This window comes from Cucurbita pepo, chromosome 3 (assembly GCF_057944985.1).
Source record: "Cucurbita pepo subsp. pepo isolate OVF chromosome 3, ASM5794498v1, whole genome shotgun sequence".
NCBI lineage: Eukaryota > Viridiplantae > Streptophyta > Magnoliopsida > Cucurbitales > Cucurbitaceae > Cucurbita > Cucurbita pepo.
In genome coordinates this window covers 4,351,472-4,368,904 of record NC_141800.1, presented here as the reverse complement: position 1 = coordinate 4,368,904, position 17,433 = coordinate 4,351,472, and the positions used below count along the sequence as shown (strand labels likewise).

General features: G+C 33.9%; 3 protein-coding genes across 3 annotated transcripts; all 3 read left to right on the top strand.

The window, feature by feature from the left end:
* Positions 1-3,373: 3,373 nt before the first annotated feature.
* On the top strand, positions 3,374-4,236 carry LOC111791700 (MLP-like protein 34). The gene is made up of 2 exons (XM_023673159.2): positions 3,374-3,593; positions 3,711-4,236. Exons 1-2 carry the CDS (start codon positions 3,401-3,403, stop codon positions 3,992-3,994), a joined length of 477 nt encoding a protein of 158 aa, XP_023528927.2. The 5' UTR covers positions 3,374-3,400; the 3' UTR covers positions 3,995-4,236.
* Positions 4,237-8,146: 3,910 nt separating this feature from the next.
* LOC111791543 (MLP-like protein 34) lies at positions 8,147-9,500 on the top strand. The gene is made up of 2 exons (XM_023672927.2): positions 8,147-8,356; positions 8,975-9,500. The coding sequence occupies exons 1-2, from the start codon at positions 8,170-8,172 to the stop codon at positions 9,256-9,258; spliced, it is 471 nt and encodes a 156-aa protein (XP_023528695.2). The 5' UTR covers positions 8,147-8,169; the 3' UTR covers positions 9,259-9,500.
* Positions 9,501-13,674: 4,174 nt separating this feature from the next.
* LOC111791751 (MLP-like protein 34) lies at positions 13,675-14,780 on the top strand. The gene is made up of 2 exons (XM_023673223.2): positions 13,675-13,875; positions 14,257-14,780. The coding sequence occupies exons 1-2, from the start codon at positions 13,689-13,691 to the stop codon at positions 14,538-14,540; spliced, it is 471 nt and encodes a 156-aa protein (XP_023528991.2). The 5' UTR covers positions 13,675-13,688; the 3' UTR covers positions 14,541-14,780.
* The last annotated feature ends 2,653 nt before the right edge of the window (positions 14,781-17,433 follow it).

Sequence of the window (17,433 nt, the reverse complement as noted above, 5' to 3'; positions counted from 1 at the left end):
TGTCAATGCTCTTAAAAACGCAATGAAAATTTTGATTTTAAGTGTGTTTATAATCGCTTAAATCTACCGCTAACAAATATTGTCCGTTTTGGCTCGTTACGTATTACCGTCAGCCTCACGGTTTTAAAACGCGTCGAGAGAGGCTTCCATACCCTTATAAAAAAATGATTCATTCTTCTCATAGTGTTCGAAGTGAAACGTCAATGCTTTCAACCTTTTAATGATATTGTTAATAATTCATCTTAATACAAATAAAAAACAATTAATTATGTAACTATTCATACTCAAAATTCAGATCACCATCCAGAATCTGAATTCGACACCAAAAAAAAAAAAAAGAAGGTTCACATTGTTTATATTGGTAGTAAATTTCATTTCCTTTCAGATTTTCTTAATCATCTTAGTTTTAGGATCGCACTTGTTCGGATATAGTATTGGTTCATTCATGTACCCCTCCCTTATAGAGTGTCACGCATCTAAAATTATGTAATATAATTAAATTGTTAGTAGTGGTTGAACCAAACATTAATATTATTTATTTATATGAAATTCGGATAGTATTTCATGCAACACCAAATATTGTTATATGATTTTTAGATATCTTAAACAACTTTCAACAAACGACCCCTTAAATGCGATGTACATACAGAAGTACTCTTCAAAGCGTTGGAAGGTGACGTGATCATCGGGTGACCATCTTTGAGTTTTTTTAGAAAGATGATATTGATTTCTTGAAGGTGAAGTGATCATCGAGTCACTTTATTTTTTTTTTTGTGAATAATGAACTCTGTATGATCTTTATTTTTTTTTTTATCATATAGACTTTCACGACCCCACATACGCCAATTGTTGATGCTAAAATATTACCTTAAAAAATCTCACTTGACTTTTACGGCCTCAACAGTAAATTTAGTGAGATCGAGAACAAACTCTATATAATCTTTATTTTTTTCGATCATGCATCTCTCACAAAACACTCTCATCCCCATAGATGACAACTGTTGATACCAAAATCTTGTCATGAAAAATTTCACCTTACTTTCACGGTCTCAACGGTAAATTTAGTGAGATCGAAAATAAGCTTAATCTAATCTATAATTTTCTTGGATTCTTGACCTTTTTCCGAGTAGTGTTCTAATAATTTTTTCTTCTACACGATCTTGAAATTCTACCTCTAAAAACCCAAAAAAATTCTAAAAAATTAGAACTATAAAGAAAAAATTGAAAAATTAATTCTCGTTGGAACTCAGATATTACATTCAACCTCGCCTTTTCACCTCTGCTATAACGATGACAATATCTACCTTAAGACGCCAACTATTGATGCCAAAATCTTGTTACCGAAAATCTCACCTGACTTTGGCATACTCAAATATATTATATTACTATTTTCTAAATTGAGTAAGTGGAACCAACAAACAAACATTATTTTACACAATCTTGCTGATATGCAACAGATAACAACTCTAATACTAGCTTTGGAAAAATAAAAGATATTAAAGTGTTCATAATGAACTAATCACAAGAGTGTTTAAAGAATGATAATAAGTTGGCCAAATTAGATAGAAAATATTAATGATTAAATTTATCACTACCAATCAACTTAAGTTGAGTTTATTCCTAATTTAATAGACATAATAGGAGAAGAGTTTGTGATCAAATTCCCTTGTGGGTTACTTTTATACTTTAATTATTTAATCTTTTTCGATTTTTCTGTTAGCTAATCGAATAGGAGAAGAAATATAAAGGTGACTACTCGTCAAAGCATAGTTCTTATCTTTTTAGTAGTTAGTCAAAATGAACCTGACACCTGTCTCGAAAAATGAATAAATGAATCTTGATGTAATTTTAAGTCTATTTTTAAGTCAAAGAATTTATAGGGACACAAAGAACTAAGTGAATTGGGACTAAAAATTAACAATCAAGGTGCTTTGGGATAGGGTAGGGCTAAGTTGTAACCCTATTATCAGGTTGGTCGAGTTGACCGGACTAAGAAAATGTCAACTTGCAAGCTGATCCAAATTTTCGATTTTCAAAAAATTTAACTCAACTGAAATTGAAACAAAAAGAAAAAAAACACTTAACCATACCCAACTTTAATATCTAATTGTAAGTTATAGCCTAAGAATTTAATATCTAATTGTTTTGTTTAGTGGATGTAGCACTCAAAAGATAGACAAAAGTTCTTAAACTAACCTTTAATTTCTCTTAAAATATTGGGAACTTGCATATAATGCAAATAAAATCCAATTAATTTCAAGTATATTGGCACTAACATTATGTTTTTGCAAATAATATACTAATTTTAAATTTTTTTTCGTTTGCTTACTTCAATATTTTTATGTTATCTTCTAATACTCGTTTACGTCATTAGTGATGCATTGAGATGTTCGTAAAGGAATAGGACGTCTTTCTCGTTTTCATCTCCGGTTTTAATCTTTATTCTTTCAAAATTTTTCATTTATTTTTAAAAGAATTGGGGTGAAGATTTACCGTGGAGAATTCGTGTAGGGCTCGAGATCCGTGTAGAAAACTTTTATCCATTTTATATTTCTCTCTCTATATGTATATTTATTTATATTTATATATAAAAATGAAGCGAGACGAGTCGGGATGGGGATTTTTGCAAGGTTGGAGAGGGAGACTGGATGAGATATATAGTTTCAATTCCCGACCCCATTTAGTTAATAAGGATATGTGAGATCCCACGTTGGTTGGAAATGAGTATTATAAAGGTGTGGAAACTTCTTTCTAGTAGACGTGTTTTAAAACCATAAGATTGGCGGCGATACACAACGAGTTAAAGCGGACAATATCTGCTAACGATGGACTTGGACTGTTACAAATGAAATCAGAGCCAGACACCGGGCGGTGTGCTAGCGAGGGCGCTGGCCCCCAAGGGAGTAAATTGCGAGATCCTACATCAATCGGATTGAGAACAAAACATTTCTTATAACGGTGTGGAAACCTCTTCCTACTAAACATATTTTAAAACTGTGAGGCTAACAACTATACATAATGGGACAAAGCAGACAATATCTACTGGCGATGACCTCGGACTTTTACATGATAAATCTTATTTCGCTCAATTATTTTCTGTTTGAACGAAGATTTTTCACTCTATTCAAGGCAAATAAAATAAATATCTTGATAGATTTTTAACATATATTTATGCTATTAGTCTATCAATGACAAACGCTATCAAATGCTATTGTTGATATGGTCTAATTTAAACAAAAACCCTAGTGACTTCTCTTTAAAGATGTCATACCAATTGGACTTTATTTGCACCTAAAATATGGGATTTAAAATACAATCAGTGGGGAAAAAAGTGATCATTCATCCAACTTTGCTATAAAATCCCCCTCTTAGCTTCTACTTTGTATCACATCGAAAGAAAATGGGCAAAAGTGATAGCATTTGGGCAAAGATTGACCTAAAATCTTCTCCTGAGAAGTTCTATGGGTTCTTTAGGAACCATTTGGGAGATTTGGTGGATTTGTTTCCTGAGAATTACAAGAGCATTCAACTTGTGGAAGGACAACATTTCTCCGGTGGCAATGTTGTTCTATTTAAATTCCAATTTGGATTTGGTGAGACAATAATTCCTTCTCATATTGCATAACGTTGATTATATATATTTGTTCATGCATGATCAGGATATTAAACATAGTTTTGTTTTATCTTTTCTTATGAATATGATCGAACAGGTCATCAACTTCGAGTCGAAAAATGGGCAATAAGAGCTGTGGATGATGTGAAGAAATACATAATCTATGAAGCTGTTGAAGGAGATGTTCTAAAGCAATTCAAAGTGCTTAGAGTAAAAGTTGAAGCTGTTCATGGAGGATCAACCAAAGTAGGAGGAGGAAACTTTACTAAATGGACTGTTGAGTTTGAAAAGGCAAATCAAATTGTGGCCTCACCACAAAACTACTTGGAGTTGTTCGTCAAAATCTCAAAAGGGGTGGATGCATATTTCTCCAAGAACTAAAATCCTACAACAATGAAGGGAGTGATCTTAAGTTTGGCTGTGTTTTCTACTTGGTTTGTTCTAAATAAGAAATTATGTGTGTAATGTGTTTAAATATGGGTTATAAGGATGCATGTGAGGCTATGGAGTATCTATTATATGTAAGTCTACTTATGTGTGTGTGTGTAAGATCTCAAATGTGATATCTAATGTGGGTTTATGGTCTAATGAATTATAACTCATCAAAATGTTTATCTTATAAATCCATGAGTCTTTATTTATGGAGAAATCATAATTGAATTGAAAATATTGAAAGTTTTGTTTAAATTTGGACACCAAAAAAAAATTGAAGTGGTTTGATATGTGAAGACTCAACTAGAGGCGTGTATTTAATTTGTGGGGCCAAGTGTCATAATCGCACTCTTGCGGTAGTGCGACACTTGTTCTGATCCAGCGAACAAGTCAGTCGTGAGAAATCTGGACTTCGCGGACAATGTCGATGTATGCTTGAGTCTCGAGTCACGTTTGAGAGGAATGATTTAGAAAATGTAAGCGAGGAAATATGTTGAAAACGATTTGAAAGAAAGGAATGTTATAAGCTAAAAGTGATTAGACAACAACAGATAACAACATGTTTTATAGCATATAACTTGGGTAGGAAGACGTGACAACTAGTCATATCCCCTTATAATACATTCTGGGGCATTTTAGCCTCGACAGAGGTAGACATGATTTTGGTGAACGGTCATACACCTCTTTTGATACAACATAAAATAGTAAAGACTTATTTAAGATGAAAGCATGCAAAAGGGGTTTGGAACGGACATGCAGCCATGAACAATATGTCCTGGACAAGCATGACTAGGACATCCAACAAGCGGCTATACACAACATGACTTAGATAAGCATGACCGTGACACCAATACCCTACGTGAACTTGCCCCTCATTTAAATGGGGTATTTTGGGGGAGTAGATAGAGATTTCTCTTTGTTAACTAAACCAGATTGAGGAAAAATTATATTCCCCATCCTCCTTTCTGCCCCCCGACCTTGTCGAAATCCCTGCCTCGCCTCATTTTTTATACATAAATATATTTGTATATATATAAAAAAAAAACGTATTATATTATATTTTTGTTTACGTAGTATTATTGGATTTATTAATTTTTTAATAGAAATTATATTAGAAAATAAAAATTATCCATTAAAAATTTATTTTAAACTAATATTTTTTTCTTTTGAACCCTTGGGAATTTTTTAGCACGAACTCGTGGTAAATCTCATCTTCTCATCTTCTCGTGGTAAACGGAGTTAAAACATTTGTAATGCAATCATTTAAAACAATATTGTTATCAACAACATAACGAAAAATAGACAACGTGAACTTTAAATAAAATAATTAAAACGATCCTCTGATATAATTAAAGGATGACAAAAATAAATATAAATGCAACTATCCTAACTTCGATCCCATGATCTTCACCAAGACATCACCATCCTGTTAGACGAACACGACTCTCCACAATGGTATGATATTGTCCACTTTGAGCATAAGCATTCATGACTTTGCTTTGGGCTTCCCCAAAAAGGCCTCATACTAACTCCATTGGTATGAGGCCTTTTGGAGAAGCCCAAAGCAAAGCCATGAGAGCTTAGGCTCAAAGTGGACAATATTATACCATTGTGGAGAGTCGTGTTCGTCTAACATGGTATCAGAGTCATGCCCTAAACTTAGTCGGGCCAATAGATTGGTAAATTCTCAAATATCGAACAAAGAACTCCAAAAAGAAAAGGAGCAAAGCCTCCTCGAAGGCAGTAAAAAATGACTAAGACTCCAAAGGAGTCGAGCCTCGATTAAGGGGAGGCGCACTTTGCACTTTGTTCGAGGGGAGGTGTTGGATGATGGAAGTCCCACATCGACTAATTTAGGGAATGATCATGGGTTTATAAGTGAGGAATACTAACTCCATTGGTATGAGGCCTTTTGGGGAAGCCCAAAGCAAAGCCATGAGAGCTTCCACTCGAAGTGGACAATATCATACCATTGTGGAGAGTCGTGTTCGTCTAACACATCCGAATAAAACAAAGTTTACTTGTGAATTTGAATTTCATGGATGAATCTCATAAGCATTCAATAAGTTGTTTTATCTACGAGAAATTATGATAATTTGAGCGTTGCTATCAAGAAACTTTTATAATAATGTATTAATAAGGAGAATGACCTAAAGTTTCTATCTTCGTCCATTATTATTATTATATCTTCAAATCGGGACTTAAACAAACATATATTATATTATTATTTTCTAAATTGAGTAAGTGGAACCAACAAACAAACATTATTTTACACATCTTGCTGATATGCGACATTAACAACTCTAATATTTGATTTAGAATAAAGTTAGTGGGGAAAAATAAAAGATATTAAAGTGTTCATCATGAACTGATCACAAGAATGTTTAAAAAATGATAAAAAATTGGCCAAACTCCTCAAACCCCACTCTCAATAATTCATGCAAAAAGAAAAAGAAAAAAATAATGGCCTTGAAGTTTAGAAAAATTTAATTCTACTCGAGAAAAATACTTACATGCGGTAGATGCAGACGAGAGTTGTAGTGTAACGACGTTATTGTTTTTATTGAAAGAGTCGCTACGATATGCACGACGTAATATTTTTATGCGAAAACATTCATTTAAAATAGTTCATAAAACGATGTCACGAACTTAAATATTCGTGTTAAGAGTCTTAAAACAAAACAACAAAAAATAATCCATGTGAAATATAAATAAAACCAAACAAGTTTTAATCTAAGATCTACAAAATACAAATATAACTACCTTAACCGGTTGCATAGTCTTTCTGCGATGCCGCTGTCAACCGTACATGAATGTCTTGCCTTGACCTAAAATATAAAAACAGCACAACATTTGAGTATTTTAAGAAATAATCAGTAAGTGACCCACTATTAAGTTTGGGAAATACAAACTCATATAGAATGATACGACCTATCATTTAAAATTGTATTTTTAAGCGGCTTTCAGTGGGAAATACAAACACATATAGAATGATACGACCTATCATTTAAAATTGTATTTTTAAGCGGCTTTCGAGTTCGGACAAATTGGATGGGATGGAAGCTATGGTAAATTATAACATAAGAATTTAATATCTAATTGCTTTGTGGAGTGGATGTACCGCTCAAAAGAGAATCAAAAGTTCTTAAACTAACATTTAATTTCTCTTAAAATATTGGGAACTTGCAAATAGTGCAAATAAAATCCAATTAATTGCAAATAATATACTAATTTAAAATCTTTTCGTTTGCTTGCTTAAATATTTTTATGATATCTTTGATACTCATTTACGTCATCAGTGATCTATGCATAGAGATGTTCACGAACTTTAAGTTGAATAAAAATATCTTTTTCCGTTCCACTTCTTATTTTAATCTATATCCTTTAAAATATTTTCATTTATTTTTAAGACTGTGGGCGAAGATTTTCGGTAAAAAAAAAAAAAAGAAAAATTTCACCAAACGAGTCTGGGTGAAGATTTTGGTAAGGTTGGAGAGGGAGACAAGATGAAAAATATAGTCTCATTCCCGGCCCCATTTAGTTCACGAAGATAAATCTCTTTTCACTCATTGTTTTCTACTTGAACCAAGATTTTTCATTCTATTCAAGGCCGGTAAAATATATATCTGGATAGATTTTTAACATGCTTATAATATTTATTGTAACAACCAAAGTCCACCGCTAGCAAATATTTCGCTTGAGCCCGTTACGTGTTGCGATCCTTCTAACGATTTAAAAACGTGTGTATTAGGGAGATGTTTCACACCCTTATAAGAAATGTTTCGTTTCTGTCTCCAACCGATATGGGATCTCACATTTATGCTAATAGTCTATCAACGATAACGTCTATCAATGTTATTGCTGATTTGGTCTAGTTTCGACATAAACCCTCGTGATTTTTCTTTTAGTTTCACCGAAAAGATGTCATACCAATATAGATAATTGTCCTCAACTAGGTACAAAAAATTCATCCCTTTTCTAACTAATGCAACACTTTATTTGCACTCCTAACCTAACTTTTCGAATCATTGATTAGTGGCGTTTAAAATAATTCCTAAAATATTCACCCAACTTCGCTATAAAATCCCCCTCTTAGCTTCAAGTTTGTATCACATCGAAAGAAAATGAGCAAAAGTGATAGCATTTGGGCAAAGGTTGACCTAAAATCTTCCCATGAGAAGTTCTATGGGTTCTTCAGGAACCATTTGGGAGATTTGGTGGACTTGTTTCCTGAGAATTTCAATAGCATTCAACTTGTGGAAGGACAACATTTCGATAGGGGCAGTCTTGTTCTAAGTAAATACGAATTTGGTGAGAGATTCTCTTCGTTTAAATTGGTCGACACATTTCATTTCATTTACGTTTCGATAATTATTTTGGTTTTCGACATTTTAACTCATATGTTTACCTTGAGATAAACGATATGGTCATCTAATTACATTCCGACCGACTACTTTTTTATTATTTATATTTTTTATAGCTAATTCTAATCTCAATTTTTTATAGTTTGGATTGGTTCATCAATTTATTCGAGTTGTTTGTGTTGGAGGATGAAAGTTCCACATCCGCTAATTTAGGGAATGATAATGAATTTATAAATAAAGAATACTCTCTTCATTGGTGTGAGGCCTCTTGGGGAAGCCGAAAGCAAAGCCATGAGAGCTTATGCTCAAAGTGGACAATATCGTACCATTGTGGAGAGTCGTGTTCATCTAACATGGTATCAGAGTCGTGCCAATAGATTGGTAAATCCTCAAATATTGAACGGAGTCAAGCCTCTTTGAAGGCAGTAAAAACTGATTTCAACCACACATTTAGTTTTTTTTTTTTTTGAAATTAAGGCTAAAACAATAAATTTCATCAAACAAAATCGATATCAAACGGAACTAAATATTACATAACGTTGTTCTTATGAATATTATGAAACAGGACATGAACATAGAGTCGAAAAATGGGTAATAAGAGCTGTGGATGATGTGAAGAAATACATAGTCTATGAAGCTGTTGAAGGAGAGGCTCTAAAGCAATTCAAAGTGCTTAGAGCAAAGGTTGAAGCTGTTCATGGAGGATCAACCAAAGTAGGAGGAGGAAACTTTACAAAATTGACTATTGAGTTTGAAAAAGCAAATGAAAATGTGGCCTCGCCTGAAATCTACTTGGAATTGTTCGTCAAAATCGCAAAAGGGGTGGATGCATATTTCTCCAAGAACTAAAATCCTACAACAATCAAGGGAGTGATCTTAAGTTTGGCTGTGTTTTCTACTTGGTTTGTTCTAAATAAGAAATTATGTGTGTAATGTGTTTAAATATGGGTTATAAGGATGCATGTGAGGCTATGGAGTATCTATTATATGTAAGTCTACTTATGTGTGTGTGTAAGATCTCAAATGTGATATCTAATGTGGGTTTATTGGTCTAATGAATCATAACTCATGGAAATGTTTTATGTTATAAATCCAAGACCAAATTATGCCTAATTTTGTCGTTTTTATTTATCCACAAATCGTAACTGAATTGAGTGTTATCAAATATTTAAAGTTTGGTTTAAATTTGGACACTATCAAATTACAATTTGATATGTGAAAATTTAATTAGAGATTTTCATTGATGAGTAGGGTAAAGATCTTATGTGGATATGCCTTTCATTTAAATGGGGTATTTGGGACGTGCCTTTCATTTAATCTATGGGGTCAATGGACGTGCCCTTCATTTAAACGGGGTATTTGGGATGAAAAGGACATAAATTTCTCTCTATTAGCTAGACCGAAGATGGAAATTATATTCTCCGTCCCTATCTCTACCTCGACCTTCCCCAATTCCTACCTCGTCTCACGTTTTTATATATAAATATAAATAAAGATACAAAACAAAATAAACAAATAAATGTATATTTTTAAACATGTTATAGTATTTGAGTTTTTGAAATTATATTTTTGCTGATATATCATTATTGGATTTACAAGAATATTTTGCAATTTTACATTTTTCAATAGAAATTATTTATAATGAAAAAAAAATCTATGGCAAACCCAATTCCCTTTAACTCGTCTAAGAAATCTTATCTTGATCCCAGCAAAAATAAATCGAAAATTTCGTACCGAAAGTGATCGAAATAGGTGACAGATGATGATTATTATTATTATTATTATTATTATTATTATTTTTTGTCCTCTGCCTCCGTAGACATCTTGGATCCAACTTATTTAAAAAATGCTTACAACGACTTATTAAGGGAATAGAATCAAATTTAAGATTTTCAGAGGAGCCAAAAGAGAGAGGAGAACCTCGTTCAAGGACGTATGCCACATTATTTATAATTCCATTTATGTAAATTGACGTGACAACTAATATTTAAAAATTGATTAGGTAATGAATTTAAACCATATATTTTAAGATCAAATAAATAGTAATAATAATCTTAGGCATCTCATTTTTATATATCTGTCACAATATTTTTTATCCTTAATTTTGGTAGAAAAGGGATTATCGAACAATTTCAAAGCTACGTTGTTCATGGGTGTTTTTTTAAAACAAATTTTCAAAGGCAAAGGTAAATTTTTTAACACAACCTAACTTTAAATTTTAGGTTTACGTATCAATAAAAACCATATTCTAAAAGCATACGGTTGTATGAAACCACTAAAAGATCTCGTAGACCTCGAATTATCTTTAGAATATCTCATTAAACTAAGTATCGATGACTCTAAGTTATAGATGACAATATATTTCTTTAGAAATTATATGATCATTATGTGACGATCTAAATGAACTCGAAGGTGACGTGTTCATCGGATGACACTCTTTGAGATTTATGATTTTTTTTCTAGAAAGATGATATTAAATTCTTGAAGGTGAAGTGATCCAGTGACATCAAATATTTTCATTTATTTATTTATTTTTTGTGAATAATGAAGTCTATAGGATCTTTATTTTTTTGATCATATAGACTTTCACAGCCCCACATACGTCAATTATCGATGCATTTTATCTTGAAAATTTTCATGTGATTGTCACGGTCTCAACGGTAAATCTAGTGAGACCGGAAACAGACTTTATATGATCTTTATTTTTTTCAATCATGCATCTTTGACAAAGCACTCTCATCCCCATAGATGGCACCTATTGATACCGAAATCTTGTCATGAAAAATTTCACCTTATTTCACCTTACTTTCACGATCTCAACAGTAAATTTGGTGAGATAGAGAAGAAGCTCTAATCTATATTTTTCTTGGGTTCCTAGCCTTTTTCTGAATCGTTTTCTAATCATTTTTCTGTTGGGTGTAATCTTGAAATTCTCTATCTAAGGTTCTCAAGAAAATCTCAAAAGTTAGAACTTTAAAGAAAAAAATTGTAACATTTTTGGTTGAAACTTAGATGTTACACTCAACCTCACCTTTTCACCTCTACTATAATGATGGCGAACAAATAGGACTTTCTTGAAGCGTTTCAGTTTATTCATATGAAGTTATAAGGATGTATTAATAAGAAGAACAACCTAAGGTTTCTCTCTTCAAACATATATTATTTTATTACTTTCTAAATTGAGTAAGTGGAACCAACAAACAAACATTACTTTACACATCTTGCTTTATGTAACGGATAACAACTCTAATACTTAATTTAAAATAAAGTTAGTGGGAAAAATAAAAGATACCGAAGTGTTCATCATCAACTCATCACAAGAATGCTTAAAAAATGATAAAAAGTTGGTTCAAATCATTCCTAAAATATTCACCAAATTCACCATAAAATCTCTCTTAGCTTAGAAAATGACCCAAATTGATAGCAAGTATTAATATGATTAAATTTATTAATAAGTAATCGATTCATAATTTAATTGATATAAGAGTAGAAGATTTTGTGTTCGAATTCCTAAAACGTCAAAATTAATAGAATTAGGTGATTATGTCTAGTGGGTTACTTTTATACTTTAATGTTTTTATAGACTAGCCTCCCGTTGAGTTGAGCACTCTTTTTTTGCATCTTTCTTGATTTTCGATTTCTCTTTGAGCTAAAGGTTTAAGAATAAGAGAAGAAAGACAAAGGTTTAAGTCTATTTTTATGTACCTATCTATTTATATGGTAAAAACTAAACTATTCAAAGAAATTCAAGGGACACAAAGGACTAAGTGAAATTGGGACTAAGCATTAGTAATTTAGGTGTTTTATGGTAAGGTAGAGTTGGGTTGTAACCCTATTTTTAGGTTGGTCAAGTTGACCAAACTAAAACAATGTCAACGGGCAAACTGATCCAAATGTTCGATTCTTCAAAAATTCAACCCAACCCGAATCGAAAAAAATTAATCCTACCCAACCTGTAAGATGACATTAGTGAATAATTTTCATACTTATATTATTCTTAAAAATAGTTTGAGAAACACAATATCATTCTTAAAAATTGTTTGAAAAGACAAATATTTTTGTAAATTTTTGTTTAAATAATTGTCTTTTACAACTTAATCTGTTGTTTTGAGTGGATAATTAATAATGTATGCTTAATTTAGTGCAATAAAGGGATTATTGATGGAAGCTGTTAGCCTAATGGTAAGTTATAAGGTAAGTATTTAATATCTAATTGCTTTGTGTAGTGGATGTACCACTCAAATCAGAATCAAAAGTTCTTTAATTTCTCTTAAAATATTGGTAACTTGCAAACAAAATCCAATTAATTGCAAGTATATTGGCACTAACATTATGTAATTCTAAATAATATACTAATTTTAAAATCTTTTCCTTCTATGCTATCTTCTAATACTCGTTTACGTCATTCGTGATGCATATAGATGTTCATGAAGTTTGAGTAGAATAGAGATGTCTTCCTCCATCCCACCACCTATTTTGATCTTCATCATATCAACTTTTTTTTTATTTATTTTTAAAGGAATTGAGGTGAAAATTTACCGTGGAGAATTTTCGGGGCTCGAAATCCGTGTAGAAAAATTTTCTTCATTTTATATATCTATCTATACATATATTTATTTATATTTGTATATAAAAAATGAGGCAAGACGAGTCGGGTGGAGATTTTGACAAGGTTGGAGAAGAGAACGAGGATGAGAAATGTAATCTCCATTCCCGACCCCATTTAGTTAATGAAGATAAATCTATATTTACTCCTTAATTGTTTTCTGTTTGAACAGAGATTTTTCACAATTTCGAGGGGTAAAATAGATATCTTGATAGATTTTTAACATGCTTATAATATTTATTGTAACAGCCCAAGTCCACCAATAACAGATATTGTTCGTTTTGACCCGTTACGTATCATCATCATTAGTCTCCCGATTTTAAAATGCGTCTACTAGGGAGAGATTTACACATTCTTGTAAGGAACATTTCATTTCCCTCTCCAATCGATATGCGATCTCACATTTATGCTATTAGTCTATCAAATGTTATTGCTGATATGATCTAGTTTGGACACAAACCCTCGCAACTCTTCTTTTAGTTTCACGAGAAAGATGTCATATCGATAAAGATAATTCATCCATTTTTCTAATTGATATGAGACTTTATTTGCACTCCTAACCTAACTTTTCGGATTATTGATCAATGGCGATTAAAATAATTCCTAAAATATTCACCCAACTTGGCTATAAAATCCCCCTCTTAGCTTCAAGTTTGCATCACATCAAAAGAAAATGGTCCAAACTGATAGCATTTGGGTAAAGGTTGACCTAAAATCTTCTCCAGAGAAGGTCTATGGGTTCTTCAGGAACCATTTGGGAGATTTGGTGGACTTGTTTCCTGAGACTTACCAGAGCATTCAACTTGTGGAAGGACAACATTTCTCAAGTGGCAGTGTTGTTCAATTTAAATTCCAATTTGGTGAGAGATATCGTTCCCATTATATTAGGTTTAGATAGGTTGAAACGTTCTATTTTAGTCATTTAACTTTGAGATACAATGATATAATCATCTAATTACGTTCTTGCTAACTACTATTTTATTATTCAATATTTTTTATAGCAAATTCTAATCTCGACTTACTTATGTAACTTTAATATAAGGGTCGATATAATTATTAATTTCAAACTAAGAAAATTAAAATAAACATGTTAAATGATCTAGAATTAAAAGTTTCAAAGATTGAAATTGCTCATTTTTGTTAATTATTAGGGTTTATTGTGAAGTATTGCTATTTGATTATGTTTTTTTCATTCTTCTTGGTGTTTCGATTTTTCTTTTCTTATGAATATAATCAAACAGGAGATGAACTTAGAGCAGAAAAATGGGCAATAAGAGTTGTGGATGATGTGAAGAAATACATAATCTATGAAGCTGTTGAAGGAGATCCACTAAAGGAATTCAAAGTGCTAAGAGCAAAATTTGAAGTTGTTAATGGAGGATTAAGCAAAGTGAGAAGAGGAAACTTTACAAAATGGACTGTTGAGTTTGAAAAGGCAAATCAGAATGTGGCCTCACCACAAAACTACTTGGAGTTGTTCGTCAAAATCTCAAAAGGGGTGGATGCATATTTCTCCAAGAACTAAAATCCTACAACAATGAAGGGAGTGATCTTAAGTTTGGCTGTGTTTTCTACTTGGTTTGTTCTAAATAAGAAATTATGTGTGTAATGTGTTTAAATATGGGTTATAAGGATGCATGTGAGCCTATGGAGTATCTATTATATGTAAGTCTACTTATGTGTGTGTGTTGATCTCAAATATGATATCTAATGTGGGTTTATGGTCTAATGAATCATAACTCATGGAAATGTTTTATGTTAAAAATCTAAGACCAAATTATGCCTAATTTTGTCATCTTTATTTATCTAGACATAGTAAATAAATGGAGGATTTGGTATATGAGACTCAATTAGAGATATCTATTTAATCCGTGGGTTAAAGTCCTATGTGGACTTGACCTTCATTTAAATGAGGTATTTGGGAGGGAGTGGATAGAGATTTCTCAAGGAAAAATTACATTCTCTATTTCTGTAGCACCCCAAGCCCAACAGGTACAATTCACTCTATGCTTGTGACTGGCACCTTCTTATGTTTCTAGATTTTATTGGAGGACTTAGAGTGTGATTTTCATATCGGTCCAGAAGAAAGAAATGCTCGGGATGCATCAAGGAACTTAGAAATTTTTTTTAAAAAAAAAAATGGTAAAGTAATCGAAATTTGGGTCAAAGTCAATCGGGGGCAAAAAGGTAATTTTGCCTCACACATACTACCTAGGGTCTGGACAGACCTCGAAGAAAGGAAAAGGAAAAGAAAAAAAAAGAGAGAGAGAGAAAGATAAATGAACCGTTAGGGTTTTCTTAAGAAGAGGAAGGAGGACGGAGAAACGCCTCAAACCCAAACCGAAGCACCCTCAATCTTATGTCTCCTACTAGAGCTACTCAGAGTATCAAGAGAAGTGATCTGAGTGTGGATCGTTCATTTCCAGCAAGAAACGGACAAGAACACGAGGTAAGTCTGCGAGCTCTCCTGTTCCAAGATTTCACCATAGATCTGGGGGCTTCAGATGATTTAGACCTTAATAATCTAGTTGCAACACTTTAGGGGAGGAGTCTTACAAGTTTTCAGAGGAAACGCGGTCAAAAATAGCATTGGGAAACAAAATAGGACACGTGTCAAGCGTCCATTGGAGAAGAAAATCAAAAAAATATTTCGCGTCGGGCTGGATCGAAGGCCGGTGGCTCGCTACCCGAGTCCACGACCAAGTCCACGACCCGATGACTCGCGCTCAACCCGGAATACCGACCCGGCTCCTCGTTGCCACGCGTCAGCGTAAAAGAATTCAGATTTCCAGCGCGTCTTTCCGGTTTCGAACCGACGACTCGTCCACGTCTGACATTCATCGGGCGCCACGTGGCAATACCTCAGCGCGCGTCTTCCCTCCCTCATGCGCGTCCGTACGCGCGCGTGTGAACGCGTGCATGCGCGTGAGTTGCTGTTTTCAGCCGGTTCAGACTTCTATTTGACCGATTTTCGTTCGGATTCGAGTGCTAATCCTATTTTACTGTGAACTAGGTCTCTGTATAGATAATTCATAATTTTTGGATTCTGTTACGACTGTAATCAAGCTCGGGAAGGCACGCAACATTTTGGAAGTAACCATACGAATTTAGGAAGTAATACTTGTAAGGTGCGCTTGATTTTGCATGCATGCTAGAGCAAATTACTCGAAGGTGGCTAGATCTAATGATCCTCTATACTTAGAGAATTAAATATATATCTATTGGACTTGCTGCCCTAGTGAGATTTTATACTCGTTGTTTGTATGCTTGCTGGACTATCTTACTACTGCTTCTATCTACTCATACTATGTTGGCGAACGGGGGAATTTGTGTATCTGTGCTCTGGGTGTTGATAGATGTTACCACCCCGTTGAGCTTGTATGATTGTATGCGTTGTTAATCATACATAAACTCCTCTTGAATGATTGTGTGAACTTATGATATGATTGATAAGTTGTAGTGTTGTGAAATGCCTAGGGTGAACTTGTAGGGATTGAGTTGGGTTTAGTTAGGGGACCCTCCTGATGTTACGGTCTATGGTGTCGTGAGCGACGCTTAGAAGGACAGACCCTTTAATCCTGGACTATTATGGACTTGGGAGACTTGATTTAGTGAATCTGGAAGCCAGGGCCCCTAACTGAATAGTTTTAACTACCCTTGAGATATAGAGAACCACATTAGGACCCCGAGGTGTAGAGAGATGACCTCTTAGCCGACAGTATCTGGTATAGAATTCGAGTATACTCTGCTTCCCTTCCTACTCCAGTGTGGTACTGTTGAGCTAGGCGAGTGCCAGTCAGGGAGATGTTACCCTCCCCTTCCTACTCTGGTGTGGTACCGTTGAGCTAGGCGAGACGCCAGTTAGGGAGATGTTACTCTTCCCTTCCTACTTCGGTGTGGTACCGTTGAGCTAGGCGAGACGCCAATTAGGGAGGTGTTACTCTTCCCTTCCTACTCCAGTGTGGTACTGTTGAGCTTGTGTTACTCAGTGGTAGATCGACTACTCTGCATGGGGATCCGTCTCATAGAAAGATGTGATCACGCGAGTGGGTCAAGGTCGCTTGCATGATGGGTCCGTCCTATGGAAGGATGTTGACCATGCAGTGACTAATTCTAGCTGGGATGTACAAGTGGTACATGAAGATATGAGGGAGCACCTCATCCTCAAACGTTAAATACCGCTTTAAAAGTCAAGTCCTTCCGCCCTGAACTGTCTACTGAGAGTACTGAGACTCTAGGGTCTATAGTATAGTCGGTGGTTCTCTCCTTAACTTAGATGCGATTAAGAGCCTACAAGTAGGTTGCTTACTGAGTATATTTTTATACTCACCCTGTTTTCCCTTCTTTTTTTCAGGTACTAGTCGAGGTGGGGAGATGTTCGAGAGCTGCATTATCACAGAGGGGTGTCGTTCTGGAGC